Here is a 27,394-nt window from a genome sequence, read left to right on the forward strand (position 1 = left end):
CTCCCCCCTGCGCAGGCCTGTGGAAATCACTCTCCTAGACTTGGCTGGTGGGGGAAAGGGGCACGGACACTCACAGCTCTCCAAAGGCTTTCTTCTAAAACCCTTCTCCCAACAGCCCTTCATCTCCCTTCTGACTCTAAATCTCTCCTTGTGGAATTTTAGGGCCTCGAGCCAATCCTTGGTCTTTCCTTTGAAAATCCTCATCTTGGTTTGGAACCTCACTTTGGAATTTATCTTCCAGCTTCATGAGAACAAATTTCTCATTAGTGACCGATGTATAATTTATGCAAGTTTTTGGAAGAGACATGGAAAAGGGCTTTTACAATGTCACACTTAAAGGGCATCACACTTAAAAAAGAAAAAGGCACCTATCCTACCCCATGTTCTCCAACCCCCTGCCACCAGCCTCAGTCCATCTCTCCAGCCTGAGAATTTTCTCCAGCATCTCCAAATCTCTCTAACATGATTGCGTTTCCTCCCAGCTTCTTCAAACTTAAATATCCTCAACTGGAACGCACGCAGTGAGCAAAAATCCTCCTGATGAGCATTCCTAGTCCTTAGAAGGCAGTTGGGGGTTTATAGTGGAACTTTTTCCTCCTGTCATATATGTATTTGTATATTCAGAGAGAAAAATCTAAAAAATTATATACCACATTGTTCTCTCCAGGGGGTGAGATCACAGAAAACTTTCCTTTTTTATAGTGATCTTCTATAGTATTTGAGTATTTTATAATGAGTGTACTTTACTTTATCTACATTTTGAGTTTTTAAAATTGTACAAGTAATTTAAAAACACATTCTCATTTTTAAAAATTCCTATAATACATTTGCAGCAACAGGCCTTCCTTCTGAGGAGGGAAACATTGTTATTTTTTAGATACAGGTCCTTCCAGACCCTTTTATATGCATTTACATAAAACAGATATGAAAACATAAAGAGAAATGTATAGTATGTTTTCAAGAATCTGTTTATATAAATATCATTGTATTGTTCTGGTTTTTTTATCACTTTTTTTAACCAAATAATTCATGTTGAAGATCTTTCCCTATCTGCACATCAAGAAGTACCTTGTACTCCTTTAACAACCGGGTGATATTTCAAAGTAGGCTTGTGGCACAGTTCATTTACTCATCCCTCCATTGAAGGACATTTACGTTGTTTCCAGTTTTTCACTACAACAAACAATGCTTCTCTCTATGCTCACCTACGAATGCGTTTTCCAGAATGGATGATGAGTCGCAGAATTGCTAGGTTGAAGGGCATGTGCACTTTTAATTTTAAGAGATACTGCCAAATTACCAGAAAAGGGCACTAACAAGAAAAGCGGCCCCAATTTCCCATTCCCTGCCTCCCTGGCAGAGCAACGAGGGAATTGATGCCAAAGGGGTTGGCCCATAGATGTTGGCTAAATCGCGCTCTCCTGCAGCGTGGACACCCCTTCCTTCCACCTCCCCGTGGTTCAACCTCCCTGCACTCCTCTCCCTGCTGCAGGTTCAGCCCTTACGAGTGGTATGATGCTCACCCCTGCAACCCTGGCTCCGAGGTGGTAGAAAACAACTTCACTCTGCTTAACAGCTTCTGGTTCGGGATGGGGTCCCTGATGCAGCAAGGTATGTGCTCTCTCCAGGGGCCTCTCTTCCAAAGGCAGCCACAGGTGCTGCCGAGCTGCCAGAAATTAGAGATGGCTCGAATATTCAGGTGGCCTGGCTGTGCCCTTGCCCCAGGTCCCAGCCCTCCACCACTGCCCTGGTTGGGCCCCATTCAGGATCGGAGGCTAAAGCCAGTGAGCCACCCCCCACCCCCCATCGTGGCATGCCAGGCTCATTCCTAGCACCTCCTGCTCCTGCTGAGGTAGCCATGGAGCATCCTGCTTGCTGGGGCTGACCCCCCACCGATGGCCTCACCATGTAGGATCTAGCTGAGCAAGCCTGGGCTGTGGGAGGGAGGAAACTAGAGGCAGGGAGGCTGGGTGGGAGGCCATTGCAGGAATGAGATGATAAAGCCTGAGCTGGGAAAGTGGCCATTAGGGTAGAGGGGCAGAGGTGAACTAAGAAAGCTTCAGGATGTAGCAGGGACAGGACTCGGTGACCGTCTGGCATGGGGAGCCTGGGAGGAGTCATGGCTGAGGCTGGGTGTCAGTCTGAGTGCATGCGAGATGGGATGCACAGGACACCATTCTCTTACACACCCTGGAGTGAGGGCCAGGATACTGCAGCCAGACGGGGAGGTGCCTACAGCTGCTCAAATATCCCAGAAAGTGGGGTGCCTGCTCCAACTGCAAGGAGTGTGATACAGACACGCTGTGGGCCTGGAGGGCAGGCAAGGGGAGAGGGAGTCCTGAGGCAGGAACGACCACCAGGGAGGACTCTCTCCAGCCCTGCTGACCAGGAACCACGTGTTCATTGCCTCTGTCAAGTCCCATGTCCAGAGCCTCTCACAGCCCTATTTCAGGAAGGGGGTAACCAGTCTCTGCCTACATTAGAGCCCCACTGAGAGGCAGTGGGTGATAGCAGAGGAGGGGCTCCAAGAGACAAGAACTCCTGTCTCTCTCTCACCTGTGTGCATCCTCAGTAGCCACCCATCAATCAGGCCCAAATGAATGAATGATATCATCGGACGTGTTCCTGAATGCTCACTCAATGTCCAGCCCTTTGCTGGGCACTTGAGTGAAGGAGGAGGAGGAAAGACAAGTCTACCCCACACCCAGGAGACCCTCAATCATGGCAGAGGCCAGGGCAGGAGCATGGCAGAGCTCACCGAGTAAAGAACTAAAATGAGGCATTCTCTCCTGGAGAGGCAGCTCTAGCGCTAATTTTGGAGCAGCCTGGGGGGAGGGCCAGGTGTGCTGGGTGGGAGGGGGGGTTGCTAAGGAGCCTGGGGGTGAGTGGTCTCCAGCAGCTGGGAAACGACAGGCAGCTTTCAAGGGGAAGTGCCTCATTCTGTCCCTGCTGTTAATGAGTGTCCTGAAGTTCACCTTGCTTCTTTGTCCATCATCTTTGTTCAGTGACAGTTAGGGGAGAACCTGGAAGCCCCTCAACGCAGCAGACGCTTCTCCTCCTCCACCTGCTGCTGTTCACAGCCCTGGGGTCTGATGTATTCCCTGCACAGTTTTGATTAGGAGGGAGAAAATAGTTACGTATTTGAAAAACTCTCCCTTGAGTGATTTCTTTGAGAAAAAAAAAAATCACCCATATCAAAGCAGCCACTTTCAGATTGCAGGTCCAAATATGCTGGAAAGTTCAGGAGTCACTTGCTATTTAAATCTCTTGAAAGCTGCCTAGTTAATTACTTCAGTTAGAAGGTTTCGTCTAAACTGTGCTCCACACCCAAGCTCGGGGAGAAAGAGCAATAGATTTCTGCAAAGAGCTTCAAAAAATGTTGATTTTCTCCTCTTGCAAAGCACCTCACAGCAATCTTGTATTTGTATATCGCTTGTATTTCCAATGCAATTTCTTCTCAAGTTATATCACTGCAGCTTCTCAGTATTTGTGTGAGACAGGGACAGAGGAAGGGCGATTCTCCATGCTTTGCAGAGTCCCAGAGAGGGGACGCATCTGGCACAAGCTCACAAAGAGTCTGGAGCAAGATTCATTCGAGAACCAGGGGTTCGGACCACACGGGGTCCACAGATAGGCATCCGAGGGTCTGAGAAGTCTGTGAAATGTTGTGCATGTGTGTATTGTTCTAGAGCAGTGGTTCTTACAAGTTAGGGTGTATCAGAAGCACCTGGAGGACTTTTTAAAGTAACCCCTTAGTTACTGCTTCAGTTGGTCCTAGGGTGGGGCCCGACTAATTACTGATTCAGAAGGTCCTAGGGTGGGCCCCAAGGTTGTGCATTTCTAGCAAGTTCCCAGGTGATGCTGATGCTGCTGGTCCAGGATCGCACTTTTGAGGACCACTGTTGTAGGGAGAAGATCTCTGCACTGTTCTAGGGAAAAGGTCTCAGCTTTCGTTAGATCATTCATGGCCTCCATGTCCTGAAAGACTTCAAGAAGTCCTGGTCTGGACATGGTAAGTGGCTGCCTTTCTTCTCCCCGCTTCCAGGCTCTGAACTGATGCCCAAAGCTCTGTCCACACGCATCATTGGTGGCATCTGGTGGTTCTTCACCCTCATCATCATCTCCTCCTACACGGCCAACCTGGCTGCCTTTCTGACCGTGGAGCGGATGGAATCGCCCATCGACTCTGCCGATGACCTGGCCAAGCAAACCAAAATCGAGTATGGGGCTGTCAAGGATGGGGCCACCATGACCTTCTTCAAGGTGAGATCCTCTCCTTCCTGTCACAGCATCATAGGCTGATCCTCCCCTGACCCCTTGCTGGGCAGAAGAGGAGAGGGTGTCTCCCCTCATACCACATGGAGTCAATGGGCCAGAAATCCCCAGGGCTCAGTCCCTCTCTGTTGGGGGCCGGTTGATTTTTGGAGGAGCTGACTTGACCTGGACCACATAGGTTGGTCCCAGTACAGAACCTAGAAATTTTTGCTCCTGGCACAAGCAGTGTGAATGTGCTGTGTTTCCTTAAATTGTCAGAGGGCAGATGGAAGGGGAAGAAGGCAATGAGTGGCCCAGACAGACAAACAGGCCCTGGGGCCAGGGGGCTCCCTTCCCTTGGGTTTGGGTCTCAGCATCATCTGTCACCAAGGATTGGGAGCAAACTCTGCACTGCCAATGAGGGCAGCAGGGGGCACATCCCCTAGGAAAGGAAGGCAGCCTAGAACTTGAACGTATGTCTACTCTTGAAATGCTGCAGGGTGTCTTCAGATAAAGCTCCTACCAAATCACCTCTCTAATGGGTGTCTGGCCATGACTTTGTAAGGTGCCGGCTTAGTTCCCCAGTAGTTCAGGAGACTCTGGCTAAGCCTGAGAAGCAGTAGCTGTAAATGTTCTTCTGGAAATTAAAATAATAAAAACAATAGCTCCGTTTACTGAGAGCTTGAGGGAGGCCAGGCCCTGTGCTAAACTCTTGGCCTCATTTAATCTTCATGACAAATCCAGTGAGGTAGGTGAGATGATGATTTCCATTTGACATGTGTGGAAACTGAGGCTCAGAAGGGTGAAGCAGCTTGTACAGGGACTCACAGCTCTCCTGACCCTGGTCTGCCTTCCTCCAAAGCCCAGGTTCTAGGCCAGTGGTTCTCAGACTGGTGTGTGCACCCGAATCGCCTGGAGGACCAGTTAAACTGCAGGTCACCGGAGCCCACCCTTAAAGTTTCTGAGTCAGCAGACCTGGGGTGGGGCCCGAGAAGGTGCACTTCCCACCAGTTCCAGGTGACCCTGCTGCTGCTGGCCTGGGGCCCACACCCTTCTCAGAAATGAACAGGATTGGAGGGCTCAGTCTTTTATTTGCGTAGTTGTTAACCGATTGCTCAGTAAGTCTGGAGGCCTGGGGTGCTTCACTTTTCTCAGGACCCTGGCTTCCACCCCACCCACAGCCCTTGCCTCCTTCCAGGCTAAGCCTCTGAGTGATGGGCTGGTTCTCCAGAGGGGCCTGAGTGAGGAGGGAAGGAAGGGGACAGGTGGGTGGGAAAGCTGCCTACGTCCCGGGCCTGAAGCCCAGCAGCATGCTCCCCCAGCCCAGGCTCCCTACACCCCTCCCTGAGGTGGGAAGAAAAGAGAGGAAACAGGCTCCCCTGTTGCATGTTGCTGCAGCCACTGAGAAGCTGCAAATACAGCCTCCCTAAAAGGTCCCCACCATGTGTTTTGGAATGAGCAGGAGACAAAAGCATTGCTATAGGTGCTTTTGGAGCTATATGGAGCTCTGTTGAAGTGGATGTGAGTGTGTGCAAGTATGTGAGGAGGTACACACGTGCATGGCTGCCTGTGTGTGCATGTAGCAGTATATAATGCTGGAAAGTGTCCGTTTGTGTTCATCTATGTGTATGTACATGTGTGTCCATGCACAAGAGTCTGCCTGTGTGACTGTGGGTGCCTGTTTGTGCCCGGGCATGAGTGCATACCTGCATGTGTGTGTGTGTGTTTGTGTATGCTGACGAACATATATAAGTGCATGCATCACTGTGATTTGGGCATGTGGATATGTGCCTGTGTTTGCAGAAATGTGCCAAAGAGTTTACATGTATATATGCATAATGTTTATGTGTGCATCAGCTTGTGTGCGCTTGGATCAGTGTATGTGTGTGTAATGGCGTGTGTGTGTGTCTGCTCGTGCCTGTCCCCAGGCTGTGGCCCAGGCTTTGACTGTGCCAGAACATCCCTCATGCATTACTCATGAGCCCATCTCTAAGCAGGGCTCCCGATCAAAGGGAAGCGGCATAAATAAGCCTGGTGCAGGCTCATTGCCGCTGATTGGATGCCCTTGCCTCCCTCCATGCTAAGATGCTCAGATTGGCTTCCAAGAGCCTAGTCCCAGCTCCCCACCGAGCTGCCGTCCTCAGCATCAAGCAGCACCTCCCGCAGCCTGCTCCGCCCTCACCCACCTTCCCTGCAAACTGCTCAGTGCGGAGGGCAGAGGAGGGACACAGCCGCTGCCACCCAGCTGGGCTGCTAGGGCTCAAGGCCCGTTGGCCCAAAGCAGCGACTCCACATCCCTTTGCAGAACCAACACCACTTCTTTGCCCTCCTGATGGTCAATGGATTCTTTATGTCTGACCACGTTGTCTCCTGCTTTAATTCACGTGAAGCTCTTCTTGCCCAGACTCCCTTTCATTGGTGGCAGCAGCGTGACTGTTGTATAGGCGGAGAGGAGCCCAAGCATGGTTACATTAACCCCACTGCAGAGAAGGAGCTAGAGGCACATCAGCCACCTGGAAGGTGCCTGGCCACACTTCCTTCCTTCCCTGCCCCCGCCAGCCCCCTACCCTCTATAGTCAGGTTTCCTGGTCATACCTCCCCCAACCCTGGGCCATGTGGTAGCCTCCCTATTATCACAGAATGTTTGAAAATTAAAGAGGAAAGGAGACCCTCAGTTCAACTTAGAGAGACAGAGGCCCAGAGGGGCTGAGTTATTTGCCAAAATCCACACAGCAGATCAGTGGTGGAGCCAGAGTGTAAGGTCAGGTATTCTGCCTGTACATGCAGTGGAGGAGCCCCCATACCCACTGTAGGATCCTCCCCTGCAGTCCTGGCCTTCTCCCCTGCCTGTGAGGGGATATGGCAAGGCTGGCACTAGGTTTGATCTGGGGTCAGCTCTGGAGAGTAGCCATCAGTTGTGTAGGGGTCATTGGAGGAGCCAACAATAAAAGTAGCATTTATTGAGTGCTTATTAAGTGCCAGACACCATTCTTAGTACTTTATCTGTATTCACTTGTATTATCCTCATAACAACCCTTTATCATCTCCATTTTACACATGATGAAAATGAGGCTCAGAGAGGTTAACTGATTTGCTCAACGTCACACAGCAGAGCTGGGATTTGACCCCAAGCAGTCTGGTTCTAGGGCCTATGTTCTTTGTCGCTATGTCCATATTACCTCTGTATGGACCCAGACACATTCTCAGAAGTCAGCTGGAGAAACGTGAAGCCACGGTCAGTTGCGCCGTATCCCCAGCCTAGCATAGTCCTGGCACAGTGCAGTTGCTCAAAGAATACATGTTGAGCAGATGCCATTGTTGAATTCCAAGGATGAGGAGATGGAAAATGGCAGGAGCCAAGTAGAGCAAATGCAGGAGACAGGCTTGAGGACAGGAATCAGCAGGTAGCACCCCTTGAGTGTCCCCGGGTGCAGAGCAGATGAACTTCATTTCCATGGTTAGCACATGTTCTTGGTGAGGCTGAAGACTGTCTTAAAAAGCTCCCATGGCTGAGAGTAGAACATGAAGGAGGGAACCCATTCCCGTCCAAACACGGCAGCATAGGAAGGGGATGTCAGGCTCTCAGAGGGCTCCGGATCCCTTGCCCCCACCCCTGCAGCCTGGGAGATGTGTGGCTAGAGGCAGCCCCATCGTTCCAAAGGAAATTTCTTTTGAAGAGTTTTCAGGGAGCAGCAGACATTGCAAACAGCATCTCCTGTGTTGTCCTCCCTCTGTCTTAATTAGGAGATGAAAAAGGAGACCCTTGAAAGCACTGTTTGGCTGTAAAAATATGTAGGCAAAATGCAAAGGAGAGCATTGGGAAAGCACGTTCTTTGTAGGGAGGGCTGGGCGGCTGTGAAGGGAGAGGACATCAGAAGACGCCATCTCCCCCTCCAAGGAGTTAGCCTTCTTTTGGTGTTGGAGGTGAGGAGATTACTGTTGGAAGGGATTGTGTGTGAAAGCGGTGGGAGCTGGGGGCTGAGAATTCTGGGTACTCAGGATTGCTGTGCATTATCAAGTCCTCCCCTCTCCCCCACCCCCCACCCATTCCACAGCCTCTGCCCCTTCCTAGTATCTGAGCCTGGAAAGTACTGGGAGAGACCATCCAGTCCACCCCGCTGCCTCCCATCTGCCCAGTAGACTCTTCCTAGAGAAGGAGAACTGAGGAGGGTGCTCCCCTACCTCAGCTCCCAGTTGCTCCTGACCCATCTGCAGGCCTCTTCCAGATGGAGCCTTAGCTCTGCCTTCCAGAAGAACCTGGGTGGGAGGACCTAAATGCAGTGACTGGGCAGAATTCATTGTGGTGCAGCCTGGGGCAGTCAAGTGTGATCAGTTTTAAGGTCAGACACACCAGGATTTGAGTTTGGGGTATTATCTAGGCTGGGTAACCTTGGGCAAGTCACTTTACTTCTCTGAGCCTTCATTAGCTCACCTGTACAATCTGGATACCGATAGCCACCATGGAATTAGCAGGAGGATTTCACTGAGCTACTGCATGTACAGTGCTTAGCTCAAGGCCGGGTACACAGTAAGCCCATAAATAACACTTTCTTCTCCGAACCCCTCCAGTTAGCTGACCCAGAAGGCAGAGAAGCAGCCCGGACTCTGTCTCCTCTTGCCCTACAGCCCCTCCCGAGCAGAGGGTTTCCCCGGAGCACATTGGAGAGGAGCCAGCCAGGGGACACCTGGAGAATCCCCATCATCCAGGTCCCTCAGGATTGGGCCTACAAGGCTTCGTGTAGGATGCTGCTCTGCACAGAGCCACCCACTTCAGGAGGATTCTGGGGGTCCCAGGAGAAGAAAAAGAGATCCGGAGAGAGAGCAGGCAGGGGAGCAGTGACTCACGAGGGCCAGTGATGGCAGGAAAGCTCCTGAGGACCTCTCTGTGCCTTAGTTTTCTCACCTGTAAAATGGGTAAAATAATACTACTCCCCTCATGGAGTTATTGAGAAGATCAAATGGGATAATCCATGTAAACAAGTCAGAACAGTCCCTGGCTCTGAGTAAGCAGGCAAGAGATGTTAACTATTTTTATTGTAGCAAACTGGTGACACACAGGCCTGTCCAGTTCACAGACATGATTGGGGGTGGGGGGGTCACGCGTTGCTTATATATAGATAGATATTTTTTAATTAGTTGCCAGCATTTGAATGTTGGGAGGTTTTGCATTTAAAAGAATTCAACTTCACCAGCTTCATGAAAATGTGAATGATCTGGCAACCCTGAGCTGGCCAGGGCTCCTGCAGAGAGCCACCTCAGCAGCTAGAAGACAACAGTCTCCCTCCAATCCCCAGCCTTCTCTGCTTCCCTACAGTGCCCTGTCTGACCCCTCGCAGCCTTTGAATGCTCTGCTCCTGAGGGTCATGTCACTTAACCTTCATACCAGCTCTGCCCAATAGAGATTATCCCCAGTTGAACCTTAAAGATAATCAAGTAAGAATAATGATGCCCACCACTTCCCATGCTCTTCCTTGGGGCTGCTCTGTGCTATGCACTTCACATGCCTTTCTCATCACGTGTTCATGATAACTGTGTGCAGTAGGCGCTGTTATCACGTCCATTTTACAGATGTGGAAAGCGAGGTTCAGAGAGGTGAAGTTGCTTACCTGTGGCCCCAGAAGGAGCTGGCATTTGAACCCAGGCTGATGTAACACCAGAACCCATGCACATTTCCCCTCCACAGTTGGAGTTGACTCATCTGGCCGCCTCCGCCCCTGGCCTGAAGCCCCCAACTCCCCCTGCAGGGGCCAGCCTCAGGGGCCACAGCTGGGACAGAGGGTCAGCACATCCTTCCTCACCATTTGGGCTGCAGCAGCAGGCAGGGGCAGTGGGCTCAGAGACGCCTCCTGGTCTCCATGGAAATAACCCAAGAGAAATGATTAACTGCTCAAGCATATGGCTCCAATAAGGCCAGAGACTCTCCACCAGGGATAAGAAAGCCAATTAATTTGGGAAAAGGTGCTTCATTTCCAATACGGAAAATACCCAAGGTCTTGCAGAGAGTCACCTTGCCACTGCCTCCCTGCACATAGAGCAGCTCCCTTTGGAATTTATATATATATATATATATATATATATATATATACACACACACACACATTCTCTTGTACAGAAATGTTAAATTCTCAGGATAAAGTATCTTCAGTTAGGGAAAATCAATTTACTTCTTTGAGGAGGCTGGAACTGAAAGTCGTGAGCCTGAGACATACTTTCTTGCCAATTTTACTGATACAAAAAGCATCTCTGCCCTGGCATGTTGCCCCGAATTGGCTGCTCCAAACAATTCCATTAATTGCAGGGCTTTTTAAGGGCCTCTCTGGAGTTGCAACAGTCAGGATGACACTGGAGCCATAGTTTTGTGGGACGACTCTGTCCCCTGCAGCAGTGACTACAGTTCCAGCCTCTGGTAGCCAGGCGCAGAGAGATAGGGGAGAGGCTGAGTTTCCCGAAAAGCCCTGGCTTCAGCCCTCCCTGCTCAGACATGCCAGAGGGAAGCTTTTCAAGGGTTTGCCACAGAATCACTCAAGGACAGAAAGATGGGACTCAAAGGGAATCAGAGACCCTGAGCAGATGTTGTTGAGAATGGGGGCCCTAAGATACAGGACAGGGACTAGTGGTGGCCATTATCAAAAAGCCGATCTTAGGCCAATCTGCCTAAAAGCGATGGAGGTGGTGAATTTATCAACAGTGGAGCTGGAGAGCAGAACCTCTTGAAATCAGCATCACAGCCAGGGTGATATTTCATGCCTTGTCACCTCCCATTTTGACTGGCCTGAGCTCTCGGATTTCTTTCCCATCTTCATCATTCAATCCCTTTACCCGCTGGAGGCTTTCATGTGTCTCTCCTCAAAGCCCATCTGCCTCAACACTCCCCTTGACTGAAATTTCTGTTACCATTTATGGTGTGGTGTTACTGGAAAGAACATATGTTTTGGTGTCAGGCAGGCCTGTGTACAGAAGGAATGGGATGAGGGGGCAGGGAGGAGTTTGGAGAAATGGAAATTCTCATCCCATTCTGGTACAGAAGGGGCATTGAGTGGCCCATTGGCAAGTGACTTTTGCCAAGGCTCAAGATTTACTGGATGGATGACTGGTTGCATGGAAGAGTGAGTTGGTAAGATGGGTGGGTTGGATGGATAGTTAGGTAGGAGGATGGATAGATGAACAGATAGTTGGAAAGATGGATGGATAGATGTATAAATAGGTAAGAGATAGTTGGTTGAATTTATTAATATATGAAAGGGGGGAGTGGAGGAGACCGTGAACAGATGAATGGAAGGATGGATGGATCAATCAATTGATCTAGGGTTTAATGGGTAGATGCATTAGGAGGTTTAAGGGGGCCCTGATTGCCTCATCTACCCCACACTCCCACCTTTGGTTGAAGAGGGAGAATTTGGAGAGCAGAGGAGACTGGGATGGGAAAGTAACTGGGGAGCTGGAGTGACTGAAGGGAGAATAGTACTTAGGTTTCAATAACCAGGATTCTGTGGAGCATGTGTGTCTGGTGACACCAGGATGGTTAGGCTTGGATAGTCTGATTATAGAAATAGCTGGAATTGATGAATAGCTGAGAAAGCAACTATACTGTGAAGAGAAGTAGCTTATAGGTGTACATAAATGAGAGGGTATGTTAGTTATCTAATGCCAGGTAACAAAATCCCCCAAAATTTAGTGTCTTAAAACAGCCGCATTCATTATCTCTCAGTTTCTGGCTCAGGGCCTCCCCCAAAGTTCTGGTCATCTCCATGCTTGGCTTCCAAGCTCACTCACACGGTTCTTGGCTGGACTCAGTTCCCCCCTGGGTTGAAGTAGGGCTTCATTTATTTGCTGACTGCTCTCGGTCCCTTGCAGTGGGGGCCTCTCCACTCACGACATGGCAGCATCCATCAGAGCCAGCAGAAAGGGAGTAGCAGAGGAGCCAGAGGGAGTGCAAGCAAGACAGAGGTCACGGTCTCTTGTAACCTCATCTCCAAAGTGACATCCCATCACCTTTGGGGGGAGTTAGAAACAAGTCGCTAGGTCCAGCCCACACTTACCACACTTGAGGGGCAGGGATCACATACGGCCTTGAATACCAGGAGGTGAGTATCACTGAGAGTCCTTTAGAACCTGCCCGCCACGGAGGGAAACTGGGGAGGTGGAGTAGCTGAGTGAGAACAGAACTGAGGGACTAAAAGAAATTGGAAGGTCTGGATATCAGAAATATCTAGAAAATAAGAAATATCTGGGGAGTGGGAAGATCTGGAAATCAGAAATATTTGGAAGAGTGGCTGGGTAGGAGAGCCTCTGGAGACCCAAGTCAGTGGAAATGGGAGAGCATCTGGAGCAGGAGGAGAAGCCAGGATGGAAGACTAGCTGGGAAGATGGAATATCTGGAGGCAAGAGCTGCAGAGGTAAGAGAGTAGCTGTGGAGTTCGAGTAACTGGAGAGCAGGAGTAGCTGAAAAGTAGGACAGTCTGAGGACCAGGAGGAGCTGGGGACAGCCCACTGAGGGCTCCTGGGCAGTTTGCACCCTTCCACACCTTTGGCTTTGGGGCAGATAAATTTCAAATTAGGCAGCTTGTCTGTGAGGATTCCCAGGCCTTATGTCCAAAGGAGACAGCCCTGGTGCTCAACTGATTCCAGACTCAGCGGGAGTTCCAAACAGGGGGCCTGCCTGCTGCTTCAGGGTTCCCTCCTGCCCTCGCTGCCCCCTCCCCAGGTGTGCGTGGATCTCCAGGAACAGATTTGGAGGTGATAGTCCTTACCAGAGCTATAAAGCACCTGGAGAACAGAAAGTAGACTTTCCTCCCCAGGTTTCACCTCACCCACTTCTGCAGGTGCATCTTCCTGTCCCCTGCCCATCCCGTAGCTCCACGCTAGCCTGTTGAAGCACACCCATGCCATCACGCACACCAGAGCTGAGCTGGTGCCAGTCAGACAGGCTGACATCACAGACAGGCACAGCCAGACTTGGAAACAGCTGAGTACAATGGTACCTGCCAGCCACCTGCTCCCCTGGGATCGATGAGAGCAGGCAGCTGGCAGGCACCCAGTTCCCAGAGAATCTCGCAAAGGCCACATGTGCTGCCCTGCCAGTCCTCCCAGGCAGGAAGGACCACTCAGCCCTGGCCCTTCTCTCTCCTGGCCCTAGCTCCATCTCTGACTCTCCCTAGCCAGGAGGGGCAGGCACCACAGCCCACCTCCTAGGTCAGGTCTTAGGGACACAGGTTCCAGCCCAGGACCCTATGGCCTTGACCCTGGGACAGCCATGGTTAGGGAGCAAGGGACCTGCAGACCACCTGCTCTAGCTGCCCCCACATCTCTCCTCCTCTGCAAGTCTCACCCTGCTTCTCTCTCACTGTAATGGAGCAGAGCAGACAGCAACCCTCAACCCTTGCTTCAAACAAAATAGTCCCCTGAAACATAGAATGAATAAAGGGGGGGCTGCTTTGGTTGAAGCAGGAGGGTGTGGGGCCCAGAAGTCACCGAGCGTTGCCCTCATCAGCATCCCTGCTCTGCCACCCACATCGGCCCTTGTGAGGCAGTGCAGCTGAGCAGTTAGGAGCCTTAGGCAAGTTACTTAACTGTGCCTCAGTTTCCCAATCTGTAAAATGGAGCTAATTATGGTACCTCCCTCCTGTGGTCACTGTGAAGAATCTATGTTTTAATACCAGCAAAGCCCTTAGAACAAAGTCTGCACATGGTCATTGTTTAATAAATGTCAGAGGAAGAAAATTCATTTTTCAAAAGTCAGCCTGAAAAAAACACACTTGTGCCATGGCAGAGAGCCAGGGGTTTCCAGGAAGGTGGACCTGAGTCTGAATCTGGGCTTTTTCACTCCCTGCTATGTGTGTTTGGGAACCTGTTCTCTCCCAGAACCTCAGTTTCCCCATCTGAGTGATGGGTGACACTCCCTCACCCCGGGGATTGTGGCCACATCCCGCCAAGCGAGGGGCGCGGGGCTCGCTCCCTGGGGTGCTCAGGAGCTGCGCCTGCATCCCCCCTCCCCGCAGAAATCCAAGATCTCCACCTTCGAGAAGATGTGGGCCTTCATGAGCAGCAAGCCCTCTGCGCTGGTGAAGAACAACGAGGAGGGCGTCCAGAGGGCACTGACGGCAGACTACGCGCTGCTCATGGAGTCCACCACCATCGAGTACATCACCCAGAGGAACTGCAACCTCACCCAGATCGGGGGCCTCATCGACTCCAAGGGCTACGGCATCGGCACGCCCATGGGTGAGCCAGGGCTGCAGGCGGGGGGCGCGGGGGCCCAGAGGATGGCGAGCGAGGTTCTCCACACACCCGTGCGTGCATGCAGCCATCTGCTCCCTCCACGGCTCATTCCACCCGGCCTAGAAAGTTGGCGTTTGCTCTGCCAAGAGACCCAGGGATGGGACCACCCTGGGACAAACACAAAGTGGGGGAGGTCAGTCTCGGGCTCCCTCACCCCACCCCTGTTGATGCAGCCGGATATCCTAGGTTACCCTCCAAGGCCATAGTGGGGCAGGTATTCGAGGGCAGAATCAGAACGCTTCCTCCCACCCAGTTACCCTACATACATTTAGAGGGAAGGCTCCCCCCCCCCCACTTATATGAGCTTCCCAGGAGGGGTGACGATGGGGGCTGGCAGCTGATCAAATGCCACTGACAGCTGGGACCCCCTGTCCCCTCCCCAGGGTCCCCGTACCGGGACAAGATCACCATCGCCATCCTGCAGCTGCAGGAGGAGGACAAGCTGCACATCATGAAGGAGAAGTGGTGGCGGGGCAGTGGCTGTCCTGAGGAGGAGAACAAAGAGGCCAGTGCCCTGGGCATCCAGAAGATCGGGGGCCTCTTCATCGTCCTGGCTGCTGGGCTGATTCTGTCCGTGTTGGTGGCCGTGGGCGAGTTTGTGTACAAGCTCCGCAAAACAGCAGAACGAGAGCAGGTGACCCCCAAGAATGGGGGGGGTCTTGCGGGAAAGGGAAGGAGGGGGAAGAAGGGCCTGTGTGCTGGTTCCCATCTCCCATGTGCCAGCCTCCCTGAGGTGTCTCAGCTCATCCTCCCGAGAGCCCACCCCGCATCCCGTGCCCCAGGAAGGCCTGCTGCGCAGCCTCTGCACCCAGGGCTCCCATCACCGCAGCTCCCCACTAGGCCACACCCCCACCATCTCTGGCCTGGACCAGACACCAGTCTCCAGCCTGGCCTTCCTGCTTCACCAGGCTCCCCACCATCCACCCTCCATGCAGCAGCCAGCACCCTCTTAAACCCCTAATTCAAACCATGTCATCCCTGCCTGAAACCCTCCAGGGAGTCATTGATGCTGGGTGCTGGTTACAGAGAGGTTCATTAGGCTGTTCTCTCTACCTTCTGCACAGGTTTGAAGTTTTTCACAATGAAAAGCTTACAAAAGAAAAGAGTTAAGACTGCCTGCCCGAGTATGCAGATGGCAGGCCTAGGCTCAGCCTGTCGGATTAATTTAAGTGTGGCTGGGTTCTGAGCCTCGGCTGCAAATTACAGTCCCAAGGAGAGGATTCTTTAAAGGCCTGGCCTCACTCGCAGAGACTCTGCTTTAACTGATCTGTGGTGGAGCCTGGCACTGGTGTTTTAAGAAAGTGTACAGGGTAATTCTAATAGGCACCTGAGTTGAGGGCCCCTGGGCTGGGGGCTGCCCCTCTCACAAAGAAGTTCAAAGGCTTGAAGGTCCAGGGTAGATGGAGAATCCAGTTAAATCATACGTGGAGGGACCATTCAAAAGAGGCAGCTTATACATCCATCAAAAATGGAAGGGAATCCTTTAAAACCCAGAAGTCTGAATGAACAAAGATGAGGGAGTGAAGATAATACCCACTTAGTATGGGTGTAAGGACAGGTTCACTTTCCAGTATTGCTGAGGGGAGTCTAATGGTACATTTCTGGAAGTACATTCGGAGTCTTTAAACATACCCATCTGATTTGACGAGTCAGCTTGCACGTTCAGAAATGCACCCTATGGAAGTAGTCATGGATATGTGCAATTTTGTTTATGAGGATGCTTGTTGATGTGTTAATTATAACATGAAAAAATGGGGGGTGCCTCAGTGTCTAACAATAGGGAATGGTTAAATAAATTAGTCTTCACTGTAATAGTAAATATGGGAAAGTGGAATGAGCACCAAATTCCACACCACCACCAAGATGTGCCACTGGCCCTGACCCTTGTCTACCTCTCTGACAGCCTCCTTCCCACCTTCTCCTCCTTCGCTCTGCTCCCCCAACACCAGCTTCCTTTCTAGTCCTTAATGCACCAAGCGCATTTCTGCCTCAGGGCCTTTGCACCTGCTGTCATATCCGCCTGGAATGCTGTTCCCCCAGAGAGCTGTTTTCTTGGCACCTGCTAGTCATTCAGGTTTCAGCTCAAATGTCGCTTCCTCAGAGAGGCTTCTCCACCCATCCCCACTCCTAACCTCTCTCTATCCCATTGCACTGCTTTGCTCTCTTCATAGTATTATCACTCTCTGAAATCATTTATTCCTTCACGTGTGTTGTTTCCATCCCATCATTAGACCATAAGCTCCCTGAGGGTTGGAACCTTATGTCTTCTTCACCACTGTCTGTCTAATGCCTAGAACAGCACCTGGCACATAATAGGGTCTGAATAAATACATGAGGAGGGATGGTATTCTGCATTTAGTAGGTGAGGAAGGGGGAGGCTTAGAGAGGTCACAGTTGGTAAGAGGTGGAGCCAGAATTCAAAGCCAGGCCCCAGACCCCTGCACCATAGGACCTGCACACAAGCAGTCTGGGTAACAGTCCAACTGGGTAAATAAGGGCATCAAAAACTCCCCTTGGCCTTCTTGCCTCTGCCCCCTACAAGCTGCAGGACACTGTCGGGCAGTTGGTCTCATAGAAGCCACCACCATCAGATCCCAGAAGGCAGCACTGCACTTCTGCCATCACCCTCTTGGCCACTCACAGGGACCTTGGCCAGAAGGAGGCCACTGCCACCCAAGAGCCCTGCAGGCACCTGCCTCCCAAGGGCTTACCGTGAGAAACATGTGCTGGGCTTTCCTGAGTTGCTTCCCCTTCAGTTGGAAGCTCTTTCAGGAGAAGGGTTATCCATCCATTCATCAGACCCTGTGCTGAGGGAGGGCTCACGAGGATGAAACTGGCTGGTTCCTGCTCTCAGAGTCTAAATGGGGAAAATCAGACAGGTAAACACGATCTGGTTAAAATGCAGATTCTGATGCAGCAATCCTGGGAGGAGCCCGTGATTCTGCATTTCTAACCAGCTTCCAGGTGACAGTGATGCAGGTGGTCCTCTGATCACACTTTGGGTGGCAAGGGGGTAAACAACTCTTGAGACCTGAGCCGCCCTGAGGCAGGGTTGGATGCAGAAGGGAGGAGAGAAGGGGCACTGAAAGCCTCATGAGAACAGAGGGCAGCGATTTGCATCCTGGCTCTAGCTCTTGCATGACCCTGGATAAGTCCCTTCCCCTCCCTGAGTCTCAGTTTCCTCTTCTGTAAGATGGGCATAAGATGATCATACCTGCCCTATCTACCTTACTTAGCTTCCAAAAGAGAATGTGGCACTTTGCAGACCACTCTACACACTGATAGTCATTGTGCAGAAGGTGGAGTGGGGTGAAGGTGCTAGAAAGATGGGGTGGCCTTAGTACAGGCTCTGGAAGAAAGGGGGGAGTTGGCTGGAGGAGCAGGACCAGGCCTCACCTGTGCACCCCTTTCTCTCCCACCCCCACCCCCACCCCAGCGGTCCTTCTGCAGCACCGTGGCCGATGAGATCCGTTTCTCCCTCACCTGCCAGCGGCGGGTCAAGCACAAGCCACAGCCTCCCATGATGGTCAAGACTGACGCTGTCATCAACATGCACACGTTCAATGATCGCCGGCTTCCGGGCAAGGACAGCATGACCTGCAGCACGTCACTGGCCCCTGTGTTCCCCTAGGCATGGGCGGGATGGGTTCCCCAGAGGCCTGGGGGCAGAGCAGAGGAAGGTAAAGGAGATTGGTAGGATGTCCCCTGTCCCCACACTGGGCTTGAGGACCTGAGCTGCGGCCTGCCTGTTGGGCCAGGAACCCCTGTGCCCTTAACCTACCAGGAAACCAGCAGGCCCTCAGGCCAGCTGCTTGGGCTTCATTCTCCTCTTGTTTCTTCTGTGGATTTCTAAAGCTGCCAACCAGGACAGCAACGGCCAAAGGAAGCACATGCCTCTCTCAGGCCAAACCCACCTGCCCCTCAACTCTCCTCTGGATTCAGAAGTTTCTGCCACAGCCCTGCAGAGGCCAAAGAAAATGGGAAACAACTCTTATATGTCCACTCCTTCTCCATAAGCCCAGATCTCCCAGAGCTTGACCATGAAACCAGAGTCACAAACCTTAAGGACATTACTGTGTGGCTGCCGATGGGAGCTGAAGACGAGGGATGACCGCCCCCCTCGCCTGGGCAGAAGGAAGGCTTCATCCCTTGGGGGCTGCTCACATGGTCCTGCCCCTCTGGACTTGGAACCACCCATGGAAGCCCCTGTCTTGGCAAAGTTGAAGGCAGAGAACCCCATAGAGGAAAACAGGAGAGGGCTTGGGGCATAGGAGAGAGGAGAATGTCACAGACAGAGGTTGCTATTTTGAACTCTTGGACAATGTCCCAAATGCTTCCACTCCTCTGGGAAGGTCTCTGGGAGTATAAATGGAGGAGTGGTTATGACAAATTCTTCTCCACTTTCCCACTAGGGGAGCAAGAACCCCCTTAAATTTCTCATAGAGGATGCCCAGAGACTCAGCCGATATTTGAGGCCCAGCAGAGGAACAGTGGATTACTTGGAAGTCCCCGAGGCCCTCAAGACAATGGATCTTACCTTGCTGGGTGCCAAGCTATTTTCTAAACCCTGTTGGCATTTAGGAGCTTGGGCTCTTTGCCATCAACTCATCAGCAACTCTCCATTCCTGGCCAGTTGACCTTGGCCTCCCTGTCATCTTGGAAAAAGGAGAGGAGCCTTGTCTAGGTTGAATTAGAAGCCAGCTCATCCCTCCTTAAAGGAGGGATCAGTGTCCCACAACTTGAGCCAACTTTGGGGCAGGTGAGGAAACCAAAGGCAACCCAAAGAGCCCCTGGCCTCCTAGACTTGCCAAACCTAAAGAAGCTCCCCAGGAGAAAGAAAGTTTTCAGGGGCAGAATATCATAGCTGCCAAAGGCCCCAAGGGTGGGGAGGGAGAAGCTGCCTCCTGGAGAATTAACCAAAGACCCCACTCAGAGGCACAAGGCCATCCTGGTCCCTTGTCTCTTGTCCAGAGCAGCTATGACCTTGTGGGGCTTGGGGAAGACAGCAGAGGAGGAGCAGCAGGTAAGGGGTTGGACCAGATGATCCATGGGTGCCACCTAACTGGGATGCTCTAGAGGTCTGCAACTTTAAGATTCCAGAACAAGAAAGACATGGAAGAATTAGGAACAAAGTGTCCTTATAGAGAACATGATGGGGCCCACAGGGCTTCCTGTGGCCAAGGGAGAGGGCCTTTGAGGGCTGGAGATTCTGGGCAAGGAACCAGGGGACACCAGCCACTCCTCTCCCACCTCTCTCCTGTTTCTGCACGGGGAGCCTGCTTAGGGAAGAGATGCCTTTGGATCTCAGGGGCCTTCTCAGCTGGGGTGGAGGATAGTCTCTCACTTCCCCCAGGGACTCCCAAAGTAGGAGACCACAGTGAGCTCTTGTGGTAAATATTGTCCCTTCTCCAAACTGTGAGCTGCAGGACCAAACTAACTGGTTCCCAGAATCACAGCAGCTCCAACAGCTCCGTGCATGGAAAAAACTGTGCCAGGCATGCAGCATAGCCCAGTGCATGCCATGGTAGGAAAAGCCATGCTGTCTTGAGCTTCTGGGTGTAGAAGTGCGTGTGTGGTTGTGTGCATATTTGTCTGTGTGTTTGAGCTTTGGGGGCTGGAAATAGAGGCAGATTTGGACATACAATAGTCCAGGGTATGCAATAATAGGGAAATCCTTTGGGTTCTGACATATGTGTGGGTGTGCATGCATGTGTGTGAATCAGGGATGTGGGAGACAAATCTAGACATGCAGCAGAGCCCCACACATGTAAAAACGGGAGAAGCCGTTTCATAATGGGGTTCTGGTGAGTACAATATGTATACACGCATGCATGGCTGTGTGTGCTTTTGTATGTGTGTGCATTCACTGAATGGCAGAGGGTGGAGGACAGGATAAAGCCTGCAGCAGAGCCAAATACATGTAAGAAGAAAAGCCATGTTATCAAGGGATCCATGGGTGAGCGTATGTGCACAAGTGTGTGTGGGCTCGTGTAAGCAGTGGAGAGCCGGGGGTGGAGGACAGAACCAGACAAACATGCAGCCTGGGCAATGCATGCTGTACATGAGAAGCCATGTGGAACTGGAGTTTGAGAGTGTGAGTGTGCTCACACACATCCATGTAATCAGATACATACATATGTTCCAGCTCACAGTGGAAGCAGGGACGGACAATCAGTAAGGCAGGGAATCAGGGTCTGTTTGCACTTCGGTCATGGGGAGATGTCATTTGTCATGAGGACTTGCCAAGGTTGTACAGGCACACACACAGGAAACTGTCCAAGTGGGGGTGAAACCCTTCAGGGATTACAGCTGTGACTCCTTTGCTCTAGGTGGAGATTCTGATTTGAAGGGGAAAACATGTTTTCACAGTTCCTGGATAACAGGATTCTATTGAAGGCATTTGCCAATTTGCTCTCACTAACCACAGTTATTGACCACTGTCTTACTTTGTCCAGTCTAATTTGATAGCACACACCCACATCCACGCTCCTGTCACACACGTGTGCATGCACCTGTGCATGATGCTGAAGCTATGCACGTTTGTAGATTGTGATGGAACGAAGAAAAGGAAGTGCCCTGGGGTAGGCAGATGGTGGAGAATCAGAGGCACAATTCAGTTATATCAGTCCCCCACAAGGTACTGAAATGATTTATAGATGCCTAACAGGGTTGGGATGTCTGCTGCCTGATTGTGCCTCCTGTTCAAGCCTTACTTCTGTATGTGTGGCTAATGCTCAATGTCTGGCTGATGACCTGTGTTAGTCTTTGAAACCAGCTCAACATTCTGGGTGCTTGGAGGCCACTTCCACCCATAGCCTGCACCATGTCCCTCCAGATCACTCTGGATGGCATCTCTATGTCTGTGATCTGGGGCAGGGGAAAGGAGAAGGTGTTCCCAGTGGAGCAGATCTTGGGGGATTAAATTTAGGCTTGCCCCGCCAGTGAGTGTGGAGTAGAGCTGTCCAGTCACTGGAGTCACACACAGGGTTGCTGAGGTTGGTGGATGCTGGTGATAGAAAGTAGAGAAGTTGGTTTGGATGGGGCAGAAGATGGGACTTGCCTGAGAAGGTGTTGACCTGTTCCTTTCCAGTCCCTGAGTAGAGGAGTGTCCCCACCTCCACCCGCACTTCACATCTCAAGATGCCACTGCCTCCTCTTGACCTGCCCAGGCTGGCCAATTTAGGGGCAGCAGTGAAGAGACCCTCTGCCAGGTTCCCAGGGCGTTTGGACAGTGAGTCCTTCTTGTGCCTCTCTCCTTGACCTTTTGCTGGTTTCTCTGTGGACAGATAAGAAAATCCTGAGGGCTTTCACACTGTTCAGGTGACCACACTCTGCCAGTATCTCTCAAAATGTTGGAAATGCCTCCTTGACCAATGAGTGGGACTCTGAATCTCTGGGGGGCAGACAAGCCCCCAAATCTCACAACCAAGTCTCTGCCTCAACTGGAAGAGCACACCTGGATCCCTCCCCAGTGCCCTGGGTCACCGAGAGATGTAAATCCTCGCCCAGGATAAGGGAGGGGTCTGGCAGGATAGGGGAAGTCTCCCAACAGTTGGGAGTTGCTACCCCCTCCTTTAACTCGCAGAGAACAGAAGTCAGACCAGGCACAAACCCACCAAGAACAGTCAGAAGCTCCCCTCCCTGCCTCTTTTTCAAGAGGGTGCTGTTGGGGGGTTTTACAGTTGCCTCTTCATTGCTCAGCATGAAGTTGACCTTGCCCCAAGCCATTCCCATCTAGATGCACAAACGTCCAAAAACAGCCAAACTCACTGGCCCACATCTGGAGTGGCCCTTGTGTGGGTGGGACCATCTGAGAAAGGCCAAGAGGTTTGGACAAAGAGCTATATGGACTTAAACACCGATGTGGGCTCAGCACCATTGACAGATGCAAGAAAGGAGCCCAACTCTAGCTAGGTACCTGGAATGGACCCAGCTGTGTAGACATATCGGTAACAGTCCCAGGCAGGGTCAACACATCTGGAATGGGCCTGGCTGCTTACCACGGTGGAAGGGCCCTGCCCTCTCTCCCCGGTGCCCATTTGAATCAAGCCCTCATTTCAGTCCTGGATTTGCCCTGGAGTTAAAATTTCAGAGCTGAGGTCATATGTGAAGTCACAAAACTGTTTTTGGTAGAAAGTTAATGTTCTGTACAATATATATATGAATGTAAAAATATATATATACTGTATATATATATATGCACAGTGTATATATGACCTGTAGCCCATGTGTATACGCACCCCTCCCCTCACGTCTGCACACGGAGTGTACACAACCCAGCCAGTGTGGGTGGGGACCAGGTGAGAGAAGGGGCTGCAGCTGTTAAATGTGGGACAGAGGCTGCCTGGGGAAGGGGCTGCAGAGATCCCCGTGGGGATGGGGAAGCTCTGTGCACATCAGAGCTTCAGACCCTGAAGAAGAGGACAGAACCGCGTGAGGCTGCTGGGTAGGCTTTGCACAGCCAGCGCCTTCCTGGGGGAGAGGCAGGAGTGGCCCAGGGACTTTGTCTCCATCTGAGAGTCTGTCCCAGGTGGGACAGCTTGATCTGCATCTGGGAAGAAAGGTCATGCAGGTACTTGGCTCCTGTTCCAATATCATGCCCTCTGATCCCAGGGCAGCAAAGAGGGAGGAGAAGAGCTGGAGAGAGGGGGCCACTTCCCAGACCTGCTCTCACACCTGTCTGCAGCCACTAGGTAGCTCTCAGGCTCCACCTGTCCCACCCCAGAGGTAAAGGCCTCTGCCTCACATTCTTACCCGGGTCCAAGGCATGCACAGCTCACAGCCAGCAAAATAAGCCAGTTTTTAAAGAAAATGACCCTGAAGGCATTGCCAGCAAAAGGTACCGAGGCCTTGGTTACTGATCCTGCCCTCATCCCCCTGCCTCTAGAACAGAGGACCTCTGATTTGATCACCCCACTGTTTCATCAGATCACAGGTCAAAACTGTAAGACCTCTAGGAAGCAGCTGTAGACTTGGTAATGCCCCACTGCAGACAACCACCATAGACCCATCTGACCCAGAGGCCACCGTCAGGAAACAGCCAAGGAGCCAGAGATGTGAGCAGGGCAGTGATGAGGGGCAAAAGATGAGAGGCAAGAGGGTTCCAATCCTAACCACAGTCCAGTGCCATCTGTCTGTCCTCCTCTCCCCTGCTGCATTTTCCCCAGCAGGGCAGTGGGCAGAGAGCACCCCACCCTGCCCCCCAGGAGCCAGCAGACCTCTGTCCTGCCTCACCTGGAGGCATCTGTGCTCCACAATGCCAGGCCTTTAGCTAGTGGCCCCGTCCCTCTCATGGAGCAGAGTGTCCCTGGAGCAAGCAAGGGAGCAAAGATCTGGAGAAGGCTGCGTGTGCTCACTAGCCCACCCTCGGTTTCAGCCCCGTCAGCCAGGCCGTTTTGCTCCTCAACTCTGGGTTGCCTCTGGGCCCCTGGCCAGAGCACAGTCTGAATCCAGACCCCTGAGGACGGTCCTGTCCTGGCTCCAGGAGTCCTCATGCCACTGTGCTCCAAGCCCCCAGCCCGCCTCTGCCTGGGCCTCCGGAGTGGGGACTTTGGTTCCCAGTCCCTGGCCTGAGTCCCCAGTCGGCACCCTGGGCCTCCCAGACCCCTGGCCTGCCCACAGCCCAGACCAGAGTGCCTGGACGCCCCCTCCTCCCACTCAACATGGTCCCCACACACTGGGCTCTGGGCCATTCAGGGGATGCCCTTTGTGGACATGCAGAATTTCTATGAATATAGTTTTTTGTAAACATTTTGTAACAATTTGGGTTTCATAGTAACTGTGTTACTTGCCAATCATTCTAGGCTGATGTAAATAAATTTCCAAACAAATCCGATTATTTTCCTTTTTAAGACACTGTGATATATCAAAGTGCACAGTTTGCTGTATGAAGTAATATGGTTTTAAATTTTAAATAAAGAAATGTTTCTAGAAAACGGGGTCCCCTTGAGATGGTTTTATTTGTCTCTTCTCTCCACGGAATCAGAGAGCAAAGGGCAGGTAAGTTGTGCTGTCTTTTTCCGGGGCTGACTGCGTCCTGGTGCTGAGCAGGTGGGTGGCTCCAGATCAAGCTCCTGCTTCCAAGTTCAGGTATCGAGGGCGGGTAGTGTCTGTCCTTCCCCAACTCATTAGCTACCTGGGGAGTTGCCACTTCCTTACGTCACCCTGTCCTGGCCACAGTTGGTGAGGTTGAGTGGGCATCTTATCCAAGCTTTGCCAGCTTGGGATCTTTACCTGAGCTTTTTCAAACTGGAGGTGAGAAAGCTCTAAGTTGGTTACTTTCTGGAGATGGAAACTATTCACCTCCTTCAGGGTTGGGAGCGGGGTATTTTAAGCAGGGAGAATTGAATACAGGGATCTGGATGCTTACAAAAGCGAAGGGAAGCAAGGTCCAAGCCAGACCTCCAGGAATGGCTCCCAGAACAATGCAGAAATGACCCAGCAGGGGAGGAGCAACTACCTCTGAGACTGGCACTAGAGCTGTGAGGGCAAGACACCAGCGCTGCAATCCAGGGGTCAGGAAACCTGGATAGAGAAGCCACTGCCACTATGGCCACCATCGTGATTGCCTCTCATCCCCAGGAAGTTGGAAATGGGTATGGAAATGATGCTGCTGAAAAAAATCTCATGTTCCCATGACAGAACTGCCGAGAGGGGTCAGGAAGGTGACCCCCACCTTCCAAGTCCTATGCAGACATATTTAATTTGTAGACACTAATTTGCATCCAGAACCTTTGTGGCTCCCCTATGACATCATCATAATCATAGCTGTTGGGGATCAACTCATGTCCCCCACAAAAGGCATGTTCAGGTCCCAACCCCTGGTCCTGTGGGTGGGAACCCATTTGTAAATAGGAGCTTTGAAGATTTTATTAGTTAAGGTGTGCCCAAACTGAATGAGGGGACTTGAATCCAATGGCTGATGTTCTTATAAGCAAAGGAAACTGGACACAGAAATAGAAGCCATGGGAGCAGCCAGAAGCTGGAAGACAATGGAACCTGGAAGAGAAAGGAGAAGATGCTACCATATGCATTGCCATGTGAGAGAAAACTCAAGGAACCCCGAAGTTTGCCAGTCAGCTAGAAGAGCAGCAGAATCAAGACCTGTTCTGTGCTGGGTCTTCTCTGGGGTAGAACAGTGAGGTGAGATTCCTTCCCCCAAGGGCCTACAGCCCATCTAGGCCACTCTGGACTCTGCACGAGGGTCATCTCGGCCCTTACTGGATAGTGGGGTGACCTTGATTGTATCTGGGTGGACAAGGAGAGAACAGAACCTGCCTGCCCCACCCCAGCCTCTCTGAGAAGTCCCTGACCCTGACTTTCAGAACCCATCTCCTCCCGCCACCCTCCTGAGCACTGAGCTCTGCCTGTCCATGTGTCTGTCTCTAGAAGGCTACAAGGAGCCCCCCAGTTGGGGGGCAGCCAGGAGATGGTGCTGAGCTTGACTCCAGAATAAAGCTGCAATATAACAGAGCTGCCTCTGTCTCTACTCTATTCACTGTACCCTCCCCAGGGAAAGAAACGGTGCTCACCTTACCAAGCTCTCAGTACCAGCCAAGCACCCTGCCCAGCCTTTTTATGCCAACTTTCCCACTGACTGCCCCGTGCCCTCTGAGGTAGATGCTGTTATAACCCATCTTACAGTTAAGGAAGCAAAGGATCAGAGAGGTGAATGGACTTGCCCAAGGTCACACAGCTAGTTAGTGTGGAATCCCACACATGGAGTTAGAAGACCAAACCAGGGCTGCTGGACTGCAAAACACATTCTCTCTCCACTTTGCCCCTTTTTGGTGCCCATCCCCTTGACTGCCCCTGCAGGATGGGAGGCCCTGAAATCTCTGCTTCCCAAAGAAGGTAGGGGAGGGGGACCAGCCTCAGGCCTTAAGAATGTGAAGGAGGTTTCTGCAGCAGGACACGGCCAGGCCTTGGGAGTGAGAGCAGTGACAGCTGTGGCTGCTATAGCTAGGCCCCAGTTGCTCTAAGCTCAGCCATTTCTGCCTCAGTTTCTCCTTGGTCCATGTCCTTTATGCTCTCTCCTATCTCCAGGAACCAGGACATTGGCTCCTAGTTGCAATGTACTGGGCTCCCAGGAGGAGGATATTCAAAAAGGCTCCTCCATCAGGGGTGGTTGTGGCAAGGGGCAGAGACTTTCTCAAACTAACAGAGCAAAAAAGTGGGCTTCATTAGAGCGGGTCTGATGGAAACATAGCCATGTCTCTCCTTTCTCTCTCCCTCCCTCCCTCCCTCCCTCTCTCTCACGCACGCACGCACGCCCGCACGCATGCAGTCTCTCTCCCTCTCTCACATTCTCTCTCTTGCTCTCACATGCTCTTACGTTTCGCCCTGCTCTTTCTCTCTCTCTCCTTTTCCTTATTCATGACAGCAAACGGCCACCCCAGTCCTGGTTCCTCAAATCCCCCCAGCTCAACAACCACCACCTCAAGTGAAAATGTCCCAATTCCAAATCATCCCCCACCCCTTCAGCAGTGGGGTGGCAGGTGGGAAATTCTCCAGGAAGGGGGCATATCAGCAAGGTGGCTCTAGACCCACACATCTCAAACTGTAACTTGCACACAAATCCCCTGGGGATCCTGTTAAAATGCAAGTTACAGATCAGCGGGTCTAGAAGGGCCTGGGCTTCTGCATTGCCAAGAAGCTCCCAAGTGCTCCCGGGCTGCTGGCCCTCTGCGGGCACAGTAAGATGAGGATGGAGGGGGACTCTAGAGTTTAACTTTCTGGGTTTGCAACATAACATTTCCCATTTTAACCACTTTTGAGTAAATAATTCCTTGCTGTTAATTAAACAATGCTGTACTACCCTCACCAACATCCATCACCAGAACTTTTCCATCACCCCAAACAG

At 51.7% G+C, this 27,394-nt stretch overlaps 1 protein-coding gene across 2 annotated transcripts in view; it reads left to right on the forward strand.

Moving 5' to 3' along the window:
• GRIK3 (glutamate ionotropic receptor kainate type subunit 3) overlaps nt 1-24,426 on the forward strand; it is a 240,097-nt gene extending 215,671 nt beyond the window's left edge. For both annotated transcript variants that reach the window (XM_037827695.1, XM_037827696.1), the window contains exons 11-15: nt 1,493-1,611; nt 4,046-4,263; nt 14,253-14,475; nt 14,916-15,166; nt 17,969-24,426. In XM_037827695.1, coding sequence (XP_037683623.1) covers nt 1,493-1,611; nt 4,046-4,263; nt 14,253-14,475; nt 14,916-15,166; nt 17,969-18,163 — 1,006 coding nt within the window. In that variant the 3' untranslated portion in view covers nt 18,164-24,426. The remainder of the gene's footprint in view (nt 1-1,492; nt 1,612-4,045; nt 4,264-14,252; nt 14,476-14,915; nt 15,167-17,968) is intronic.
• The last annotated feature ends 2,968 nt before the right edge of the window (nt 24,427-27,394 follow it).

The sequence above is a fragment of the Choloepus didactylus genome, chromosome 2, assembly GCF_015220235.1.
Source record: "Choloepus didactylus isolate mChoDid1 chromosome 2, mChoDid1.pri, whole genome shotgun sequence".
Classification (NCBI taxonomy): Eukaryota; Metazoa; Chordata; class Mammalia; order Pilosa; family Megalonychidae; genus Choloepus; species Choloepus didactylus.